Source organism: Rhincodon typus, chromosome 28 (genome assembly GCF_021869965.1).
Source record: "Rhincodon typus isolate 14 chromosome 28, sRhiTyp1.1, whole genome shotgun sequence".
In the NCBI taxonomy this organism is placed as follows: Eukaryota; Metazoa; Chordata; class Chondrichthyes; order Orectolobiformes; family Rhincodontidae; genus Rhincodon; species Rhincodon typus.
This window is the reverse complement of record NC_063359.1, coordinates 42144886-42168925: the sequence shown is the minus strand read 5'-3', so window position 1 is coordinate 42168925 and position 24040 is coordinate 42144886. Positions and strand designations below refer to the sequence as shown.

The 24040-nt window shown below is 40.3% G+C and overlaps 1 protein-coding gene across 1 annotated transcript in view; it reads left to right on the top strand.

The window, feature by feature from the left end:
* agpat2 (1-acylglycerol-3-phosphate O-acyltransferase 2 (lysophosphatidic acid acyltransferase, beta)) overlaps positions 1-16737 on the top strand; it is a 32378-nt gene extending 15641 nt beyond the window's left edge. The window contains exons 3-6 of the mRNA XM_048613426.1: positions 4810-4985; positions 10546-10641; positions 14419-14491; positions 15226-16737. Coding sequence (XP_048469383.1) covers positions 4810-4985; positions 10546-10641; positions 14419-14491; positions 15226-15377 — 497 coding nt within the window. The 3' untranslated portion in view covers positions 15378-16737. The remainder of the gene's footprint in view (positions 1-4809; positions 4986-10545; positions 10642-14418; positions 14492-15225) is intronic.
* Positions 16738-24040: the final 7303 nt, after the last annotated feature.

Here is a 24040-nt window from a genome sequence, read left to right as displayed (position 1 = left end):
ATCTTCCAGTTAAGTCTTGGGCATAGCTATAATATCGTACTCCCACGTGCCTATCTCTGCTCTCAGCTCATCCGTGTCTTCTCAGGCTTCTTGCATTAAGATCCCGCACTACTTTGTTAACTAGTCTGTTTCCTCTGCTCTACAGAGTCACTTGAGTTTTAACTTGTCATTCCATCTCAGCTTCTGTCTCCACTGAACTATGTCAAGATCCCACAGGAGCATAAGATGGAGGAGCAGAATTAGGCCATTTGGCCCATCAAGTCTGTTCTGCTGTTTTCCTAATGGCTGATATGTTTCTTAACCCATTTTTATTCATTCATAGGGTGTGGGCATCGCTGGCCGGACCAGTATTTATTACCCATCCTAATGCTGAGAGGGTAATGAAGAGTTAACCACATTGCTGTGGGTCATGGAGTCACGTATAGGCCAGACTAGGTAAAGATGGTAAATTTCCTTCCCAAAGGATATTAGTAAACCAGATGAGTTTTTACTGACAATCGGCAATGGCTTCATGGTCATCATTAAACTCTTAATTCCAGATTATTATTGAATTCAAGTTCCACCATCTGCCATGGTGGGATTTGAGCCCAGGTCCCCAGAATATTACCTGGGTCTCTGGATTAATAGTGTAGCAATAACACCACTAGGCTATCACCGACCCACCCCTAACCCTAACCAATTCTCCTACCTTCTCCACATAGCACTTGATCCTTTTTACTAATCAAGAATCTATCCATCTCATCTCAAATAGACTCAATGACTTGGCCTCCAAAGCCTTTGCAGTAGTGAGTTCCACAGACTCCCTATCCTCTAGGTGAAGCAATTCCTCCTCCATCTCGGTTTTAAAGGGTTTTCTCTTCACTCTGAGCATGTGGCCCTCTATGTCCTAGTCTCTCCTATGACTGGAAACACCAACTCCACATCCATTCTATCCAGGCATCTCAATAATCTGTAAGTTTCATTGAGATCCCTCCCCAACCTTCTAAATTCTAAGTACGGACCCAGAGTACTCAACCGCTTTTCATAAGACAAGCTCTTCATTCCTGGAATCATTGTTAACCACCTCTGGACCTGCTCCAACGTCGTCACATCCTTCTTTAGATATGGGGCCCAAAGCCACACTTGATATTCCAAAAATGGTCCAACCAGGGCCTTATACAGCCTCAGCAGTACATTTCTGCTCTTGTATTTTAGCCCTCTTGATATGAATGCTGACATTGTATTTGCTTTCCTAACTGCCAATTGAACTTGCACGTTAACCTTAAGAGAATCCCAAACCAGGACTTCACATCCCTTTGTACTTCAGATTTCTGAAGGCTTTCCCCATGTAAAAAATAGTCTGTGCCTCTACTCTTTCTATCAAAGTGCATAACCCTACTGTATTCTATCTGCCACTTCTTTGTCCACTTTCCTAGCCTGTCCAATTCTTTCTGCAGCCTCCGTGCTGCCTCCACACTACCTGTCTGTCCACCTACCTTTGTGTTAACTCAAACTTAGTAACGATGCCCTCAGTTCCTTCGTCCAGATCATTAATGTATAACTCCCCTCGACCAGTCTAATTTAAATCTACTCCAACAGCATTAGCAAACCTTCCTGTGAGGATGTTTGTCCTGTTGCTGTTCTGATATAACCTGTTAATCTCCTCAAGGAGTGGTCGCACTCTTAAGAATCTGAAGCCCTCTCTTCTGTACCATTTCTCCAGCCATGCATTCGTTTGCTCTATCCTGTTCTTAGACTCACTACTGCATGGCACCAACAGTAATCTACAGATTTCTAGCTTTGAAGTCCTGCTTTTCAATTTCCAGCATAACTCCCTAAAATTTACTTGCAGGACCTCATTTCTGTTTCTTCCCATGTCATTGGTGCCAACTTGGGCCATGACATCAAACTGTTTGCCCTCCTTTCAAAATGCCCAGCAGCCATCCAGGATATCATTGATCCTGGCACCAAGGAAGTAATGTACCATCTTAGAATCAGTTTTACAGCCACAGAAGTGGCATCTGGTCCCCTCATTGACAAATTACCTATCACTATTGTCCTTTAATGCTGCTTCTTTCCTCCCCACCCCAGGCAGCTGAACCACCCAGAGTGCCATTGCTTCGCTTATGCTTTCATCCACAGAGGAACAATCACACTGCCTGCTTTCTAAGACCAAAAACAGTTTGCAAATGAAATGTATTTGAGTGGGGCTGGGATTCCCTCATTACTATTGTTGCCTTTTTTCCAATGGTTACCCATTCCCTCTCTGCTTGAATTTCTTAAGCCATGGGGTGACCATGACCTGAAACAAATGTCCTCAGCTGCTGCTCTAACTCCAAAATCTGGAGCTCGAGTTGCTCCAGAAGCATCTCTTGCATATATGGTCATCCAGGTTGCTTGGAATTCAGTATCAGAAGTGCAAATCACCAGTCTGAACTCATGCATTCTTGTTTATGTCCTGTGTCCAGCTCTGATCCACTGCCAGCCTTTCTGCTTCTCCAAAAGAGTTCTCATTCTGTCCACTCTTCTGTGTTGCTGACTGCTTGTTATTACATCTTCACCTCACCCTTCAGCCCAGGAATGAGTTGTGAACTTTTTCTGAACTGAGAAGGCTCAGAAATCACTTTAGTTTGTTCCTAGCCTTTTCCATGCCTAACCTAAACCTCATGATACTCTGATTAATCACAGTTCTCTAAAGGCTTCCCAACTAATGTTTGATTAACTTAACCTAACTTGACAGGGGAGCCAATGGCTTAGTGGTATTATTGCTAGATTATTAATCCAAAGACCTAGCTAATCTGCTGGGGACCTGGGTTCAAATCCAGCCATGGCAGATGGTGGAATTTGAATTCAATAAAAATCTGGAATTAAAAGTCTAATTGTGAAACCATTGTTGATTGCCCGAAAAACTGGTTCACTGCCCTTTTTAAGGAATGAAACTGCCATCCTTATCTGATGTGGTCTACTTGTGACTCCAGAGTCACAGCAATGTGATTGATGCTTAACTGTCCTCTGAGCAGTTAAGAATGGGCAATAAATGCTGGCCTAGCCAGTGCTGCCCACATCCTGTGAATTAATAAAGAGAAAAAACCTATCTAATACCGCATGATGACTCTCTCCTCTAGGTTGGAAACAATGGTCAGTGAAAGAGTACTTCGCTGAATATAGTTGAAAGTACACTTCCCCAACCCTTGCCACTGCTGTTTCCACTGTTAGAATTCCGATCTATATTCAGTCTAGGAGACCAGAGGAACCATAACAGGGCAAAGGGACCATAAAAAATAAATGAGAGCAGCTGCCCACTGCTGCCTGTCGTAAGTCAGAGCTTTGTTTGGAATTCAAAATCTAGATATGATACTGCAGGAAAAAGTTGATTGGCTGGTGAGTAATGCTATTTAGAGACTGAGTCTCCATGACTAAGAAATTTATAAAGCATAATTTCAAATAATAGTAAGGAGCTAGTGAGCAGCTGGTATTATCTTTTCTTTCCACTAGGGTTTGTTGCAATTAGTGATGAGTTAAGTAAGGTTGGAATTATTAACACTAAGTTTTATTGGTCAGGTTTCTCAACAGTAGCAAGATTAATTATTAAACAAAGTAAGTCAGGGCTGTCTTATCCTCGGGTGTACTTTGTTTTGTGGGAACTCCAGGATACTTCTCATGTTGTGAACAGCTGTTTGTGTGGACAGTGTTGTTGGTTGGAGTAGTTTGAGCTCTGAGTTTCGGAATTTGTACAGCACCTGAATATCCCTGATCAAATCTTGCTTTCCTAAATGAGGATGAGTTTTGTCCTTTGGAATTTTCTCCAATAGTTTCCCTACCAATAATGAGAGACTCGTGGTCTGTAATTCCCGGATTTATCTCCCGTCTTGAAAAGTAGAACCACATTAGCTGTCCTCCAGTCCTCTGGCACCACCCCTGCAGCCAGAGGGGAATTAAAAATTTGGGTCAGGACCTGATTTCTTCCCTAGTCTCCCACGCAGTTTGGGTTACAACTCATCCAGACCTGGGGATTTGTTCCCTTTTAAACCTGCCAAAACTGCCAATCTCTCCTCGCCCCCGTGTCAGTCTGCTCACAAATTTGATGGCCCATCTTTGCAAATTTGGTGCCTGTATCCACTTTCTCATAGAAAGGTGAGTTCATAGCTGAGGTATTAACATTTGTCTCTGCCAAAGATGATGCTACCCAGGCCTTAGTAAAAAAAGTTGCAGTTCAGATACTACAAGGTTTAAAATTGAAAAGGAAGCATGGGATAGGTTTGTGGTACTTGGTATTGATGAAAGTACCAGGAACAGCGAAGATGCAGCCAAGAATAGTAAGGAAGGTAAGAGTGAGCATCGTGGAGTCTGATACAACTGAAACAATTTTTAGTCTTCCTTACATCTGGGTGGTGTCAGAGGATGATAGATTTGCAAATATTAAAACCTTGTTGAATAAAAGGTTATAAATATAAGCCCGGCAACAGCAGCTTGTCAGGTCAACCTCAATGAATAGGAATCTTTGTGAATCAAGAACAAGCAAGTGTGAGCTGAGAATTATTACAAGAAAAGGGAAAGTTGTAATTTACCCACAGAAGTTGAGAAGAACCTAGAATACTTTATTAAAAGTCACCTATGGTTAGGGCTTTACAAATTTCACCGCAAGTTGTTATAGTGCAGAGAAAGCAGGGAATGGGGTGAGAATATAGAGTATCAATGGCTTACTGTGTTGCCATTTCTATGATTTAAGGCTTATATAGAACTTGCTGTTCAATAAAATGGTGTATTTACACCAGCTGGTATCCATTCTCTTCAGGCAAGGAAATCATTGTGCTAAGTTTTGTTTTCCAGGCATGATGGAGATCCTCCCTGATCGTTGTGTTGCGATTGCAAAGAAGGAGCTGATGTATGCTGGCACTGTGGGATTAGTATGCTGGCTTGCTGGCATCATCTTTATCAACCGGCAGAAAAAAACTGATGCTAAAAGTGTGATGACTGAGGCTGCTCAGACCATGCTGAAAGAGAATGTGAGTAAACAAAGCTGCTTGTTAGAAAAGAGCTTCAATCTTTTATTCATTTTTCTGATTTGAGAACCAACACAAGCATATTAAACCTGTCTAAGTTTCAAATTAAGCAGTCAATAGTATTTTACAATCTGAAGACATAATCCAAAATTTTGGACCTCAAGCAGGTCATCAGCACGATGAACTAAATAGCTCGATTACAATAAGAATTAAATAACTTAAAATAAAAGGGATATTAGAGTTTTTAAAAAAAACTTCTGTCTGCAATTTGTTTCACCTGCTATTAATATAATAGCAGTTTCCGCAATCTTATAAAGAATGGTTCTATTACCCATTGTCACATGGTTCCTCTTTCCCTACCCTGACTTGATCACATTCAAAGGCAAGATTTTGTTTTGTTGGGGAGTTTTAAAGTTAGTGACCTGCATAAGCTTTCCTCCATTTTCATCTCTTTTGAAAACTGGTCAGTATTTTGGTGATGGGAGTTTGTTTACATTGGGAGAGTTTGAGTAATCAAAGTAAACAGTGTAATGCATACAGCTGTCAGCTAAATTTGTTTTGAGCTTGGAGGGGAAATCCATTAGCTTCGAAAACAGCTTTTTTTTAGTTTGTTAGTTGTGCAGGGTTCATTGCTTTACACATCCAGCTTCAGCTGTTGCTCCTGAGAAAGGAGAGGATAACTTAGAATTGGTAAAAATAGGTTACCTCAGTTCAATTTAAATTTCCAGACCAGAAGTGTTTGACTAAAACCTGGAGAAACTGTGGGCATTTAAGTTGTTATATGACAAAGCAAGGAAGAAGCTTCTAGTTTTCTCAACTATGAAGCCAAAGTTAAGCCATACCTACATAAGATAGAGGAGGACATTCTGCTATTTTAGTACTGGAATGGATGCTGTTATGATTAATTAGATTATATTTTTACTGTATATAATGTGTAGATAATTTGATTATTCTATTTTGTCTTTGCTTCTTTTGCATAATATACTATTGTTTTATTGTTAAACCTGAGATAGATGATGGGAAAATCTGCTAATGGATAAACATCCATAAAACAGTGGAGGATGTTTTTTTAACAAGCACTTAACATGATACAAAATCTATTTATAAACCTGAGGGAAAAGCTCCACTTCACAGAAAAATTAGCCATGTACTGTTAAAGAGATAAGGGACAGCATGAAACTAAAAGAGAGGGCTTATAAAAGTGGAAAAAACAGCATGGTTTCCGCTGAATGGGAAAGATACAAAGACTGGCAAAGGGCTGAAAAGCAGCTTATAGGAGCTTCTAAAAGGGGTTATGAAAAGAAACTTGCAAGGGACATCAAAATCAATAAGCAATGCTTTGGTATAGAAGGGAAGTGTGTGGTCAGGAGCAGTGTTGGCCCACTACAGACTGGAAGTGAGGACATTGTCAGTGACTGTGGGGAAAATGGTGGACACGTGGAATAATTATTTTGTCTCTATTTACAGTCAAGAGATGACTTGCTGGAAATTCTGAGGAAATTAATAGTGGATTGGGGTGGGGCTGTATAAAATTACATATGTAAAATCACGGTAATAAAAAGAAAATAGAATTAAAGAGATTCCTGGGACTTGATGGTTTCCATCCAAGGCAGTTTAAAGAATGTGGATGGCCTAACTATATCAGAGTTTATAAGGTGCAGGACTCATCCATCTGGATTGGAAAATTGCACGTCACTCTGTTTTCTAAGAATTACGAAAGAAAAAAGCCAGGGATTTACAAACCAGTTAATTTAACATCTGTGGTTGGGAAATGGTTGGAATTTAATCAAGGAGGGCAAATTGAATACCTGGAAAATATTCAGTTAATCTGGGAAAGCCAGCATGAATTTATGACTGATTACAGCTGACTAATCGCATTGAATTTTTTGAACAGGTAACTAAGGTGGTTGTAGTGATTGGAACAAGGGCCAGGTGGATCTCACCGAGATGGCCCAGGTTAACACCCAAAGCCCTGGTTGACAACTATAAACAAGAGTGTCACAGTCTTCTCATTCTAGGGACTGGCTCTGAGCAAGCTAGTCAGAGTCTACGTACTATGCATGTGTAAATAAAAGGTGACTTGGTTACGGGATACCTGTCCCCTTGTAGTGGACAGGGGAATGTCTATGGATGTTGTTTTATACAGATTTCCAGAAGGCATTTGATAAAGTACCATGTAAGAAACTATTAACTATGGGAGAAAGAGGTCAAATTATTGACACGTCTGGGAAAATTGGCTAAGTGGTAGGCAACAAAGTAGGGATAATGGGTAGGTGCTCAAATTAGCAGGATCTGACCAGTGTCCCACAAGGATCTGTTTTAGGGCTTCAATTATTCACTGTTTATTAACAACTTGGATAATGGCACAGAAAGACATATCCAAGTTTGATGCACAATCATGCTGCAGTGTAGACCGTGTAGATGATAGCATGAAATTACAAAAGGATATTAGATGAGGTGAATGGGCCTAACTGGCAGGTGGAGTTCAATGTAAGCAAATGTGAGGTTATCCTTTTTGGTTTGAAAAATGATAGATCATGATACTTCCTAGATATTTTGAAGTTAAATACAGGGGATTTCCAAAGACACTTAGAGTTCAACTGCATTGCTCTGGTAAAATGTCATGAACAGGTGCTAATGGAATGCTGACCTTCATAACCAGAGGACTGGAGTACATGGATGCAGAAATTATGCCGCAGTTATACAAAACACCAGCTGGGCCCCACTTTGGGCCTAGACCAGATTTGGGCACTGCACCTTAAAGCATATATTGATCTTTGGCAGCGTAGCTTTACAAGTATGATACCTGGACTTAGAGATTAAGTTATGAAGAGAAATTTTACAAGTTAGGCCTATTTTTATCTAAAAGTTAAGTGGTGACCTGATTAAAGTCTTCAAAATATTAACAGGAAAAGACAAGGTCGATAAAGGTAAACTATTTCTACTGGGTTGAGGATTCTAGAACTAATCTGAAGATTAGGGATAGACGGTTCAGGAGAGATGTTTGGACACACTTATAGGGAGTCGAGGTTTGGAACTGTCTTCCATAATGGCAGTGGATGGTTGTTAATCTTAAATCTGAGGGGTACATTTTTGTTAAGCAGAGGGTTTTGGGGATATGGGCCAAATGCAGGTGTATAGCCACAGATCAGCCATGATCTTATTGAGTGGCGGAATAGGCTCGAGGGACTGACTGGCCAGCTCTGTTTCTGATGTTAAACTTGAATCTGCAGTATTACCTGTTTGTGAAGGGCCATCTTGTTAAATCTAAAAGGCAGAAAATATTATCTATCAAGCTAGATTTCACTCCAAGGTCTGAATTATCCAATAATGACATCAGCTGGGAGCATAACAATTGGGGATTCTTAGTGGGATTTTTTGGATTCATGAGCTTTAAGAGAGATTTGTCTTTCTTTCTAAAATAATGGGTATATGGTGGTTCTAGACATGAAGCAATGGTGTTTTGCAATTTATTGCACTGTAATTTTGAAGACAATTTTCGACAGGAGGAAGATATGATGTAGAGTATTTAAGATTTTTGACACTAGTTAAACAGTTAGCAGTTAAGTTAAAGGTAGAAGTGAAAAGAAGATGTCAAGGATGAGATGCTTCGAAACATTATCCAACATTGAGTCAGAAAACCTACAGTTGCGATATCAACTGGAATTGGCTAAGATGTTTAGAAATTTAAAAAAAAACAAATTTCGTGGAAGAGAAGTAAAGACTTGAATTATTGGAGAAATAAAAGTAGAAAAATCAGATGTAAGATGGAATTAAAAATACTTTGAACTCTAGAGTGATGGGGAAATTACAGAACACGAGTTGACCATGGACCATCTTAGAGCAAAGAAAAATGAAACCTACAAAATAGAGGAATAGACAATCTGACAATGGAAGAGGAGCTAGTTTAGAGAACAGGCAGAATAATGCCACAGTAAAGGAAAAAGGACAGAGCCAACAATATTTTGAAATTAATATGCTTCATTGTAATACTGTGCGTATCAAACTAAATGGCTGGAAGTTAATGGGAGACTGATTGCAGTTGTAGGATCGTTTAAGTAATCTTCAGAAAAGAGGACATTGGGCATGGAAATTGGTAATAAGACCAACATTAGTACAAAGACAACATATTTCCTTGAACTGCACAAAGATGCAAAAGATGGCTCAGGACTGTTACGTGTATATGTAGTGACTGTGTGTATACTATGTACAATGGCATGAATAGTGACAGACTCGGATGGCTGGAAGCTCTAAGTATTTTAATTCCAAGCATAAGGAAATACCTCCCCTTTTGAACTAAGGAAGTAAATCAATAAAGATATTGACTGACGTTACAACAAGTCAGTCACCGATTCAGACTGATGCTATTTCTCTTCCAAAGACAAATGTTATTTGGATATATTTGTAAAGGTTACAAACCAATCTCTTGATGGAGTTGGAGAAAAGTGACTTGGTAGATGGAGAAGTTAAACTGAGAGTAGTGAAACAAATTTGGAAAGAAGGAATTTATTTTATTTTGGGTAAATAACAGTCACGTTCAAGAATATTTGTCTCACTAAGGTTCGTAGAGCAACCAATTGAGGTTTTAAACAAAAATGCTGGTTTTGAAAAAAAATTCCTAGATCGCTTCCTGAGTAGGGTAGCGTTAACTTCCCTACTCCTTAGATGCTGTCTGACCTGCTGTGCTTTTTCAGCTCCACATTTCGTGAATCTAGGCCTCTTGGCCCAGAAGCAGGGACATGAATGTGTGCAAGAGCCCCTGAATTTCTTGGGGGTGCTGACCTTGGCCTAACTATCTTCGATTCCTTTATCAATGTTCTTTCCTTCAATCAATGAACATCCCCTTAAATGTTTATGGCGTGTTTATTCAGTACCATTTGCAGTTCCTTAAATACTGAGCAGTGCTTGCTAACATGCATCAAGACCTGGACAACATCCATAATGCACAAGTGCCAGACAATGACCATGTCCAACAAGAGTGAACCTTAAAAACAACTGTAACTATCCTCTCCTTCATAAAATTCAGTACTAGCATCCCAAATGATGGAAATAGCCTTTCCTTGTGAGATTTATAAATCTATATTTAAATCTCAAATACTTTTTTGGTCTTCTCTGCTCTTGAGGAAGCTATCCCAGTATCTTGGCTCTCTTCCAAATAGCAAATTTTAAGGCTACCTTTTCCTGTCTTTTATAATGTACTTCAGGACATTGTACTGTCATTGGGAAACTGTTTTTCTTTGTGTTTCAAAAACAAGCACAGCCCTGGTACTGGCTTTAGTGTATTAGGGGTTTGTGCTATACTTGAGAATTTCTAGACCATAAGTGCAAAAGCAAAACGTGTTCAAAATACTTGGGTCAGGTTCTCTGTGAAGAAAAGCTAATATTTTAGTTCAATTATCTTTCTCCAGAAATGATAACAGAGGTAACAATGAATGCAGTATTCCGATTGGGGTATTTAGTGGAATTTTAAGTCTTGTTTGTGGGTGCTATTGGCTAATAGCCTATTTCAAGGTTATACTTTGATGTTTAGCTTGACAATACTCTGTCATCTGTTTCCGTCCAGATCAGATTGTGGGTGTTTCCAGAAGGAACCAGAAATCATGATGGTAATATGTTGCCATTTAAACGAGGAGCTTTCCACTTAGCCATACAGGCACAGGTAAAATCAGTTAAAATGTGCAAATGTTATATTAACTCAAATAGAAGCAGTGGCTGCAGATAATGGTACAGCGTTGAGCAAGTCTATGGAGTATGCACTGGTGATGCACTACACAGAATCTCTCCTTTATCTGCATGCTGGAACCTTATGGAACTCAGCTACAATCGAGTATTCTCTGAGGGTTTAGTCTGTGTGCCTGTCAATAAACAGAGCTGCTCAAGTGGAGTTTTCTGTGTTTTCTCCATAACCTGTGGTTAAGAATGTTGATCTCAACCTTGAAAATACATAACTCAGTGTCGACAGCCCCCGATAAAGAATTCCAAAAATTCACTACTGAGAAGAAATTCCTCCTTATCTCTGTTTAAATGTACAATTCCTTATTCTGTGATCCGGCCCACTGGTCCTAGACTCTATCGCAAGGGAAGATGAGCTCTCTGCAGCTACCCTGTCATCCCTTAAGGACCTTTGATTCATAAACGTAACCTGTTATACTCCAGTGAGTACAGGCTCAACCCACTCGACCTCTTATCGTGAGATGGTGGCTCCACATCTGAGATAGGCCAAGTGAACCTTCTCTGAACTGTCTCTGATGCCAGTATATTTTTCTGTAGATAATAGGATCAAAATGTAGTCTAACCAGTGCTGGTATAGTTTTAGCAAGACTTTGTGATTTCTACACTCCATTCCCTTTTGAAATATAAAGGCCAACATTCTGTTTGCCTTCCATATTACCCACTGAAATTGTACGCTAGCTTTTTGGGGCCCATGCTCGAACTTCCAGATCCTTCTGTGTAATAGCTTCCATCTAACTAATGTTCAGCTCCTCTATTCATTGTGCCAAAGCACAAAACCTCACATTTCCCCACATTATTTTCTATTTGCAAGGTTTTTGCCCACTCATTTAACTTGCGCAGACTCAGTGTCATCTTCACTACTTGTTTTCCCACAAATTTTTGTAATCCCTAAGTTTAGTGATAGTACAATCACTTCCTGCATCAAAGTTGTTTGTGGCCCCAACACTGATGCCTGTGACACTCTACTATTTAGCGTTGGGTGTAGTATATTAGCATGAAGCATAACAGAAGACAGAGCTGGGAAACAGGGACCATCCTCAGAATTTCCCTGTTTCCCAGCTCTGTCTTCTGTTATGCTTCATGCTAATATACTATGCCCAACACCACAGGGTTTTAAGTAGCTAACATACTTTATCAAGTGCCTTTTGGAAATTCAAATATATTGAATCTTCTGGTTCCCTTTTACCCGTACTGCTTGTTACTACCTCAGAATGCTCAAATTTGTCAGGCATGATTTATCTTCCACGAAGTCATGCTGACCCTGCTTGATTATATTATGCATTTCTAAATGCTCTGCTATTATATTCTTTATATAGACTCCAACATTTTCTTAATGACAAATGTTAAGCTAACTGGCCTATATTTACCTATATTTTTCTTGGCACCCTCCATATTTGAGTTAAGGGTTTTACATTGGCAGTTCTGCAGTCATCTGAGACTTTTCCAGAATCTAAGGATTCTGGAAGATTACTGTCAGTGCAGCACTATCTCTGTAGCTACTTCCTTGAATATTCTAGGATGCAGCGCATCAGGTCCAAGAGACTAATTGGCTTTTAGCCCAGTTACTTTCTCGGGTACTCTTTCTTCAGTGATAATTGTTTATTTCCTCTCTCTTAGTGTCTTCCACTGTGAAACATTCATTCAGTTACTCCGCTGTTTCCTGGTTCCCTATGTTTTCCCCAGTCTCCTTTTTTTAAGAGGCTTGTGTTCAGTTAGGCCTTTCTCTCCCCTCTATTACATTGGAAGAAGTTCTCGCTGTCCATCTTGATATCACTTACAGGTTCACTCACAAGTTTATTTTCCCTCTTTTTGTGGTCATCTTTTATTGGCTTTTAAAAATTGCCCAATCCCAATTGCTTTAACCTTTTACCACATTGTGTTTTCTCTTTCAGTTTGAAGCTATCCTTAACTTTCTTGGTTAACCATGTTTGGCTTGCATCGTTGTTATGAGTCAAGCACTTTTTAGTAATGTCTACCAGTGTTCCTCGACTGTCTTTGAGCTAAACTCCTTCCCCAGTCCGCTCTAGCTTGCTCTGTCTTCGTTCCTTTGTAATTATTCAAGTTTAGAACAGTTGTTTCTGAGCCAGGTTTCTCACTCCCAAGCTGAAAATCTGCCGTGTTATGGTCATTGTGTTCTAGGGGTACTTTTAAACAATGTTGTGGCTGCCTCTGCCAATTTGACTTTCCCAATCTACAAGAAGATTAAAGTCACCTATGAATAATGTACTGTTTTTCAGTGCCCCCGTTTATCCCCTAATTTATTTTCTGTTCTATAGAACAGTAACTGTTAAGAGGGTCTGTAGATTACTCTAACCAGTGTTGTCTTCCCTTTTATTTCTTATCCCCACTCATGGATTCTGCATCTTTCAACCCTAGGTAACTTCTTGCTATCACATTTATTTCATCCAAAGCTAACACCCCACCCTATCCTTCCTGTTTGACCTTTTGAAAAAGCCTACCTTTGCTTTAAAAATCTTCAAATACCCTACCTTCACCACTGTTTAGGGAAATTTGAGTAGTTGGAACAATCTCCTCTCCATCTTAAATGGGAGACCACTTACTTTTAAACTAATTATAATCTCTCCCACTAGGGAAGCATCCAGTCAACACCTTCCCTGCTCTGTCTCAGGATCTTGTATCTTTGAATAAGGTCGTCCCTTATTCTTAAAATGAATAGCAGTCCAACCTTTCCTCACAGGATCGTCCCACCATCCTAGGCATTAGTCAAGAGAATCATCTCTGAAATGTTTGGAATACATTTACATTCCTTTAAATAAGGAGATCAAAACTGTACAGTACTCCAGATCTGGCCTAGTCAATATTCTATTAACTGTAGCCAAACATTCGTATTTCTACACTCCATTCCCCTTGCAATAAACAGCAACATTCTATTTGTCTTCCTAATCACCTGCACTAGCAGAGTAACTTTTTATCATTCATCTACCAGGATGAATAAGGGACGATCTTATTCAAAGATACAAGATCCTGAGGAGACAGAGCAGGGAAGGTGTTGACTGGATGCTTCTCTAGTGGGAGAGATTATAATTAGGGGACGAGTTTAAAAGTAAGTGGTCTCCTGTTTAAGATGGAGAGGAGATTGAGTACTTGGAACAATCTTCCCTAAACAGTGGTGAAGGTAGGGTATTTGAAGATTTTTAAACCAAAGGTAGGCTTTTCAAAAGGTCAGGCAGGAAGGATAGGGTGGTGTGTTAGCTTTGGATGAAATAAATGTGATAGCAAGAAGTGATCTAGGATTGAAAGATGCAGAATCCATATGAGTAGGGGTAAGAAATAAAAGGGAAGACAACACTAGTTAGAGTAATCTATAGGCTGTCTAACAATTACCATTCTATAGAACAGAAAATAAATTAGGGGATAAACGGGCACATTATTAGGTGACTTTAATCTTCATGTATTCTGCTTCTAGTAACTTCTTTCTGCTTGAGAACTATTACTTTAGTCTGTCGGCTGCTCTGTCTTTCCAGCTCTATTGAGAGATTGCTTTGAGCCTGAAGAACTTGCTGTCATTTGATATTTAAAATTGCAGAGTTGACTTTTTACTTGCTTTAGCTGGTTAAACATGTTCCATTTCAGGAAAGTTGGGTGCTTACAGCCCAGTAAAAGTTGATCCTGCTAAGGTTATACAACAATCCAGACCACAATGATTATTGAATTTTGTTTATTCAGATCTGTTGTGTTTCAGGTTCCAATTATACCAGTGGTGTTTTCCTCATACAATGACTTCTACAACAGAGCAGAGAAAAGGTTTACCTCCGGTATGTTTCTGAACTGGAACTTGTCAGCTTTTCTATAGAATGGCGCTGTCTTTGTCAAGTCATCTATATTTATGCCTTTCTCAGTAATTGGAAACATGCAAATCTTATAGTTTCCTTGTTGGTGCAATCAACCTGTTTTTCATTCAACCTCTGCTCTTTACTCCCTCCCCTTAATTTTTCACAAATGGCTTCATGCATCCAATGAATTGCGGTCCTAATGAGTTTCAACCGTACTTCCTTGATGTTTCCTTAACCTTGTAAAAGAATGATTCAGTTTCTTTGCATCAAAGCTTCTTTGTTTCAGAGCTGGGTGATTCTGACTCTTCAATCGATTTGTTTTTAATTACTGAATAATGCAGGTGAGCCAATATGTTCGGTCTACTCTTTTGACATGTTTGAAAATGTGTTGCTGCTTAGTTAAAAAAAAAAAAAAAAAATTCTTTAATATTGTAGAATTGATTAATGTGTAAACTTAACAATTTGGTCAACGATTTGGATGGGCGGTAGAAGCATACTTATTCAGTTTTCATAAGAAAACTGGATTAATGTTAAAGACTAAAGAAATATTTACAGGATAAAGTGACCCTATATTTCCTCCCAACTATAAATGGGGCAGTAAATCTCTGTTCCACCCGACCATCTGTCCTCTATGACCCCTGCCCCACCCAATACGCGCACTCAACCCCACAAAATGACTGGCAGGAGTGAATATTCTGATTTTTCATTATTTCCAGGGAAATGTATCGTTCAGGTTCTTCCTCCAATGCAAACTCAAGGCATGACAACAGACGATGTGCCGGACTTAACGGAGAGAGCACGCAATTTGCTTATGACCACATGGAATGAAATCTCTGCTCCTATCCTCAAAATGCATGGGGCCCAATGAAGTCACTATGTACAAGTCTTTATGGAGTGTTTGCATCAGTGATGTTTGTGCTGAGGTCTATACTGATGCTTCAGGTTGTGTAATGAGTTTTACACTAAATGGATTTTCATGAAACATTAGGAATTACTCATTGATCAGCAAGATGCTGTCACTTATGATGGTAGTCTCTTGCTGGTCAACATGGGTAGGGAATCCCAACCACTGGATTTAATATCTGAAGTGGGATTTCTTGCTTCTAAGTAATAGGAAGAAAATAGATGCTCTGTGAGCTGTTTAACTGCTGTCAGTTCTTCTAGCCAGGTGGCCATGTGTTCAGGCTCTTTTCATTCATAGTGAGAGTATGTTTCTCTTCCATTGTGCCCATAAATTCCAGCACTAGTATTTGATCACAGTCAATGTTTAGATTGAGAAAATAGACTGAAAATTATTGCTGCCATTCTCTAATAAATTAGCACTCTGCAATACTAGTTGGTCAGACTTCTAAACTTCAGGATTTTTGTTTTGGTTCACAGAACTAGATAATTTTGTTTTTGAGACAGAGGCCATTTACACATTCCGCATCCTTTCCTGATCAGGCTTCTGTTTCCCTTCCTGTTTTATTTGCTGCTTATCCAGGGAATTAGAATGTGTTGGTGCCTACCTGCTGTACATGAGGCAGAGTTATTACTACAATCTGAACTTGCCTTGATCCTATCAATATTAGTCAAGTACTTTCATCCAAATGTATTAAATTGACTTAACTGTGTAATGTATTTGTTGAGGTGAAGATGTCTTAAGCTTTGCAGGAAGCAAGTTCCCACTAATGACGTAATTGCTGTTGCATTGCTGAGCTCAAGTCAGTGAGTTTCAGTACTAGGGTTAGGACCTTATGTAAAATTACAAATCTCAGTATTTACAGTTTAATTGTACAGAACTTAACCTGCAGTAAATGTGTAAACTTGACTGTATGACATTTTGTGGCACTAGAAAGTAACACTGCCCCCCTCAATCTAGTGAAAGTCAAGTAATGTCGAGGCTACTTGGTCTTAATGGTGACTCCAAAGTATCAGTGTTTAGGGCCAGGAAGATGTATTCTGTAGCTTATCTTTGCTGTATTGCTTTTGAATGTCTGTTTCTGTACCATTTGTCTTGGTAAAATATTAAATAATGCTGCACGTAAATGTAATTTGCATTGCTTTAGGCTTTTATGTGACAATATTTGGTCCTTTTTAAAGTTGCCATTTTCAATCAACTTTTCAATAAGTATTTAGCAACAAGATCATATCTTGCACTTTCTCCCTATTCCCTCATTAACATTTTAGTTTGTGTCTTCATTCTGTGACTGCGGATTCAATGAACAATAAAATCATTTGGAGAATTATGTTTCAAGAGTTGGGAGTAATTACAGAGCACTGCTTACTAATTTGCTTGAAATGTCACTATACCTCAATCAGCAGTGTTTCAAAATAATGTTACCCTTAGCTATGATGCAGAAGATGTTTTGCTTTTCCACTGGAAAAAATAATTACTCTGGTCTTCTATTCCTGTCCAGCTGAACCCCTCTTGTAATAAACTTGTGACCAGGAGTCTGCTTCAAGCGACGAGATTCAGTCTGCACTGTCCCATTTTATTCCCTGTATCTATTGATTCCCTTGGGTGCAAAAAAATACTATCCATCTTAAGTACACTTTAAAGTTTTTTGAGAAGATTTGTAGCTCGGGTTGTGGATGAGCTTGTAGACTTGCTCGCCAAGCTGGTGTGTTTGATTACAGGCGTTCCGTCACCCTGCTAGATAACATCGTCAGTTCGTCTCTGGTGAAGCGTTGGTGTCCTGTCCCACTTGTTGTTTATATGCCCTGGTTTGCTGGGGTGGTTGGTATTACTTTCAGTTCTGTTTTCCTTTTAGTGGTTTTTATGAGGTTCAGTTCAATGTGTTTGTTGGGGTTCTGTTGATGGAATTCCATCAACAAACACGTTGAACTGGACCCGATATACAAACCACTAAAAAAACAGAACAGCAAACCGAGACATGTAAATAACAAGTGGGACAGAACACCAACGCTTCACCGGAGGCGCACTGACGATGTTACCTAGCAGGGTGACAAAATGTTTGCAGCCAAACATACTGGTTCACTGAGGAAGCCTAAGTACACTTAATGATTCAGAATTCTCAGCATTTTCAGACAAATTCCAGATGCTCACAGCCAGTGTTCTCTCTTTTTGTACTTTGCATTACTCTTCTAAATGATCAATATCGATTGTAAGTAGATGAGGCCCCAGCCCTGATACTTGTAGTACTCCCCAAGTTGCATCCTGTCAACTTGAAAGTGCCCCATTTATCTCTACTCTCAACTTCCTGTCCATTAACCAATCGCTTATCCTTTCAAATCATCCTACAGCACAGAAACCAGCTCATTGGCCCAACATGTCCAACTCCATGAGCCCTTATCTTGCATACTGACATTGAGAGACCTTGTATGAAAATATGAATTGGGAATAGCAATTGGCAGCATGGCCCTTCGAGCCTGCTCTGCCAATCGCAATGATCATGGCTGACCTGATTACTCCATATTCCTGCTCAGTCGTGATCACTTTCACCCCCATCCTAGTCTGTCAATGCATCTGCTCCTGCATTAATATTCAAAGATTCTGTTTCCACGGCCTGAACACTCAAAATAATTCTCCTTATCTATGTTTTGAATGGCTGGCACCCTATTTTTAAGCAATAATTCAGAGATCTTGAGTCTCCAATGGAGACAACCTTTTCACAATCGCCCTTCAAGAGCCCTCAGCACAGTACTCTGATAATCTCCAGCAGATGGGAGGTTAAAATCCAAGTGCCTTTTGTAAATCCCAACATTATAACTTCAAATGTCTAAGTCAAATGGGATTTCCTTTTGTAAAACCACATTGACTTAGAATGTAGAACTGTACAGCACAGGAACGAGCCCTTCGGCCCACGATGTTGTGCCGAACATGATGCCAAATGAAACTGATCCCTTCTGCCTGTTGTTGGTCCATATCCCTCCATTCCTTGCAAATTCATGTGCCTATCTAAAATCCCCTTAAATGCCCCTATTGTATCTGCTGCTGTCACCACCACCCCTGGCAGTGCATTCCAGACTCATACCACTCTGTTTTTTCAAAAAAAAACTTGTCCCTCATTTCTCATAGAACATAGAACAGTACAAGCCCTTTGGCCCACGATGTTGTGCCGAACTTTCACCCTAAACCTAAGGTCTATCTAACCTCCACCCCTACCTTTATATGATCATCTGTATGCCTATTTAATAGCCACTTAAATGCCCCTAATGAGGCTGACTCCACTACCCTCTCTGGCAATGCATTCCACGCCCCACCACACTGAGTAAAGAACCTGCCTCTGACATCTCCCCTATATCTACCTCCACTCACTTTAAAACTATGCCCCCTTGTAATAGCTACCTCCACCCTAGGAAAAAGTCTCTGGCTGTCCACTCTATCTATACCTCTGCTCATTTTGTACACCTCTATCAAGTCACCTCTCATCCTTCATCGTTCTAAAGAGAAAAGCCCTAGCTCTCTCCACCTTTCCTCGTAAAACCTTCCCTCCATTCCAGGCAACATCCTGGTAAATCTCTGCACCTTTTCCAACACTTCCACATCTTTCCTGTAATGAGGCAACCAGAACTGGACACAATACTCCAGATGTGGCTGAACCAGGGTTTTTGTATAGCTGGAGCATAACTTCATGGTTCTTGACCTCAATCCCTCTATTAATGAAAGCTAACACACCCTATGCCTTCTTAACAACTCTACTCACGTGGCTACCAGCTTTCAGGGAACTGTGGACATGAACCCCAAGATCCCTCTGCTCCTCCACACTGCCAAGAATCTTTCTGTTAACCCTGTATTCTGCTTTCAAGTTTGTCCTTCCAAAATGAATCACCTGTCACTTTTCAGGGTTAAACTCCATCTGCCATTTCTCAGCTCAGCTCTGCATCCTGTCAATGTCCCTTTGTAACCTAGAACAGCCCTCCGCACTATCCACAACTCGACCCACCCTCGTATTGTCTGCGAACTTACTAATCCACCCTTCTACTCCTACATCCAAATTATTTACAAAAATCACAAATAGAAGAGGACCCAGAACAGATCCTTGTGGTACACCACTCGTAACTGAGCACCATGTTGAATATTTTCCGTCCACTATCACCCTTTGCTTTCTAAGGCTCAGCCAATTCTGAATCCAATCTGCCACATTTCCCTCTATCCCATGCCTCCTTACTTTCTGCATGAGCCTACCATGGGGAACTTTATCAAACGCCTTGCTTAAATCCATGTATACCACATCCACTGCTCTACCTTCATCCATGTGTTTGGTCACCTCTTCAAAAGAATTCAATAAGGTTTGTGAGGCATGATCTACCCCTCACAAATCCATGCTGACTATCACGAATCAAACTGTGCCTATCCAAGTGATCATAAGTCCTATCTCAGAGCCCTTTCCAATAATTTGCCCACCACTGAAGTAAGACTAACTGGTCTGTAATTTCCGGGGTTATCCCTATTCCCTTTTTTTGAACAAAGGAATGACATTTGACACTCTCCAATCTTCTAGCACAAAAACCGTGGACAGTGAGGATGATAAGATCATCGCCAAAGGTCCTGCAATCTCTTCCCTCGCTTCGCGTTGAATCCTTGGATAAATCCCATCAGGCCTGAGGGACTTATCTATCTTCAAGTTCCTCAAAATTCCTAGTATATCTTCCTTCTTAACGAAGTCTACTTTGAACTCCCCTGCCCCCAATTTTAAATGCATGCCTCTTAGTATTAAACATTTCAACTCTTGGTGGGGGAGGGGGGAGGATTCTGACTGTCAACCCTATATATGCATCTCCTAATTCTATAGACTTCTGTTTTTCTAGCCTCTCCTGATAGCTCATACCCTCTAATCCAGGCAGCATCCTGGTAAACCTCTTCCGCACCCTCTCCAAAGCCTCCATATTCTTTCTGTAATGTGGTGACCAGGATTAAACATAATACTCTAAGTGTGGCCTAACTAAAGTCTATAAAATGGCAACATTAATCCTGACTCTTGTACTCCATTCCCTGACTAATAAAGGGAAGGAAGACGTGCGGTTTCTTTACCACCCTATCTAATTGCATGGCTCCTTTCAGGGAGCTATGTACTTGAACCCCAAGATCCATCTGTAAATCAGTGCTGCTCCAGGTTCTTCCATTAACTGTATACTTGTCCCTAACGTTTGATCTCCCAAAGTGCAGCACCTCACACTCACCCGGATTAAAATCCATCTGCCATTTCTCCGCCCATATCTGCAACTGATCTCTATCCCGCACTATCATTTGACAACCTTCTACACTATCCACAACTCCACCAATCTTTGTATCATCTGCAAAATTACTAACCTGCCCATCTACATTTTCATCTAAGACATTTATATATATCACAAACAGCAGACATCCCAGTACAGATTCTTCTGGAACACCACTAGTCATGGACCTCCAGCCTGAAAAATACCCTTCCACCAATATCCTCTGTTCTAGAGTTGAAATGTCTAATGCTGGGGGGCATGCATTTAAGATTAGAGGAGGTAAATTCAAAGGAGATGTGAGGGACAAGTTTTATTTACACAGTGGTAGGAGTGTAGAACTAACTGCTAGGGATGGTGGTGGAGGCAGATACAGTAGGGGCATTTAAGGGACTTTTAGATAAACACGTGAATAATCAGAGGGGACTTGCTCTAACCATACAATGCTTTTCTAAATGTGTTGTTAATGCTTTCTTAATAATAGATTCCTGCAATTTCCTGATGAAAGATTTCAGGCTAACTGACCTCATTCTGTTTTTTTTCTCCCACTTTTGAATGGTGGATCTGAATTTGCTGATTTATCTGCTAAGAGCATTCAGAATGACCAATTGGGAGTTACTCATTTAATTAAATGCATTGTATTTTTTAATCTGGACCAAAAATGACATGCAGTGTGTACTGTCACCAATTGAAGTATCATCTGTCTACTAACCAGCATTTTCTTCCCAACTCTGATCTCTTTTAATCTAGGTAGATTTCATTGATATGGTTTGGTTGAGCAGGTGGACAAGCGGTAAGTGAAATTCAGTCTGGAGAAGTGAGGTAATGAAAATGGAAAGGGTAAACAAACTGAGGGAATACACCATAGGTGAGATGTTAACAAGACAGCTAGTGGCAGTAAATAACCTTGTAGTTCTTTTCTGTTTGTCCCTGAAAGTGGCAGGACAAGTAGATAAGTTGGTAAAGAAGGCATATGGAATATTTTTTCTACTTCATGAATATATAAAATACAAAAGCAGGGATGTGATACTGGGACTATTATAAGACACTGGTCAGTCCAGTGCTGGAGCTTTGTGTACAGTTCTGGTTAGCACAATCATTGGAAGGATATAATTGCTCTAGCGAGAGTATAGAGGAGATTTACAAGAATATTGCGGGGCATGAAAATTGTAGCTAAGGGCAAAGATTGGAAAGGCCAGAGTTTTCTTTAGAACAGAGGAGGCTGATGTCTGATTTAATTGAGGCGTACAAAATAATGAGGAGCATGGATAGAAAGTGGAGTGGGAAAAGCTGTTTTCCCCAGCAGATGTGTCAGTTACCAGGGGGCACAGAGTGAAGGTGATTGGTAGAAGCATCAGAATGGACTTGAGGCAAAACCTCCCCTGACCACCAACCCCCTCCCCGGCTCCCCACCACCTCCCCCCTGCCCCCCACCGGGATGGGGATGGTCTCTGAAATCCCCTCTCCTGATTGGTGCTTGAGGCAGAAACCCTCAACTCATTTAAAAGGAATCTGGATCTGTTCCTGAAATGCTGGAGTCTTTGAGATCATGGACCAGGGAAGTAGGTTAAAATGAGCAGTTCTTTTCTCTATCTTTGCTGGTGCAAATAGGACAGACTAAGTGGCCTCCTTCTATGCTGTTACTTTTCTGTGATTCTAATTACCTGCATACTATTTAATCTCAAAACCTTGCCATCTTTTAGAATGTTACCACATAAAAAATAGAATATTTGGTCAACAAGTCTGCTCCACCATTCAGTAGATATTGCAATATGCCAAAAACAGGGAGAGTCCTAAAAGTAGGGCTGTGCCATTCAGCTCCATGAGAAGGCTCCCTAGTTCTTGATCTTGGCAGGTCGTTGACCTCCATGTCCTATTCCTGTACTATCCCCTATTCTTGATGCTGTCAATCTGTCTTGAACTCAGAGTGATGAGCTTCCACAACCCTCTAGGCTAGAGAGTTTCAAAGATTCACCACCCTCTGAGCAAAGAAATATTGTCTTATCTCAATTGAAGTGGTTTGCCCTTTATTCTAAGAGTGTCCCTCCCTGATTTGAGACTCAGCCATGGAACACACACCTGTATCTTCTTTATCTCTTTAAGAATTTTATAAGTTTCTATGAGATTACTTCTCATTCTTCTACAATCCAGAGAATACGGTCCCAGTATACTCAATCTGTCCTCATAGGACAGTCCTACCATACCAGAATTGTTTTGGTAAAACTCTTGCTGCACTGCCTCTGGAAAAGTGACCTCAACCCACGTTTAACAAAAGAGATTCATGAAGGTATTATAGAGTCATACAACATGGAAACAGACCAACTCATCTGTGCTGACCAGACATCCCAATCTGACCTAGTCCTATTTGCCAGCATTTGGCCCATATCCCCTCTAAACCCTTCCTATTCACGTACCCTTCCAGATGCCTTTAAAATGTTGTAATTGTACCAGCCTCCACCACTTCCTCTGGCAGCTCATTCCATACATGCATCACCCTCTGTGTGAAAAAGTTGCCCCTTAGGTACTTTTAAATCTTTCCCCTCTCTTAAACCTACGCCCTCAAGTTTTGGACTCCCCCACCCTGGGGAAAAGACCTTGAATTTTCACCTTATCTGTGCGTCTCATGATTTTTATAAACCTCTACGAGGTCACCCCTCAGTCTCTGATGCTCCAGGGAACATAGCCCCATCTTATCCTCTCCCTATAACTCAAACCCTCCAGTCCTGGCAACATCCTTGTAAATCTTTTGTGCTTCCTCTCAAGTTTAGCAATATCCTTCCTATGGAAAGGCAACCACAATTGTAAGCAGTATTCTAAAGGTGGCCTTACCAATGTCCTGTACTGCTACAACATGATGTCCCAACCCCTATGGTCAGTGTTTCGACCAATGGAAGGCAAGCGTGCCAAACTCCTCCTCCTCAGCACTGTATCTACCTGCGACTCCACTTCCAAGGAACTATGCACTTGCACCCCTAGATCTCTTTGTTCGGTAACTCTTCCCAGGGCCTTACCATTACTTGTATAAATCCTGCCCTGGTTTGCCTTTCCAAAATGCAACAAAAGGTAAATTTATCTAACTTTATGCATTTTAAGACCTTCAACACTTCCTCTTGTGAATGTGAATCTTTTCAAGACATCACTATTTATTTCCCCAAATTCCCTAGCTTCCATGTCCTTCTCTGCAGTAAATACAGATACAAAATATTCATATAGTATCTCTCCCATCTCCTGTAGTTCCACACACAAATGGCCACATTGATCTTTACAGGGCCCTATTCTCTCCCTAGTTACTCTTTTGTCCTTAATGTACTTATAGGCTCTCTTTGGATTCTCCTTAACTTTATTTGCCAAGGATATCTCAAGTCCCCTTTC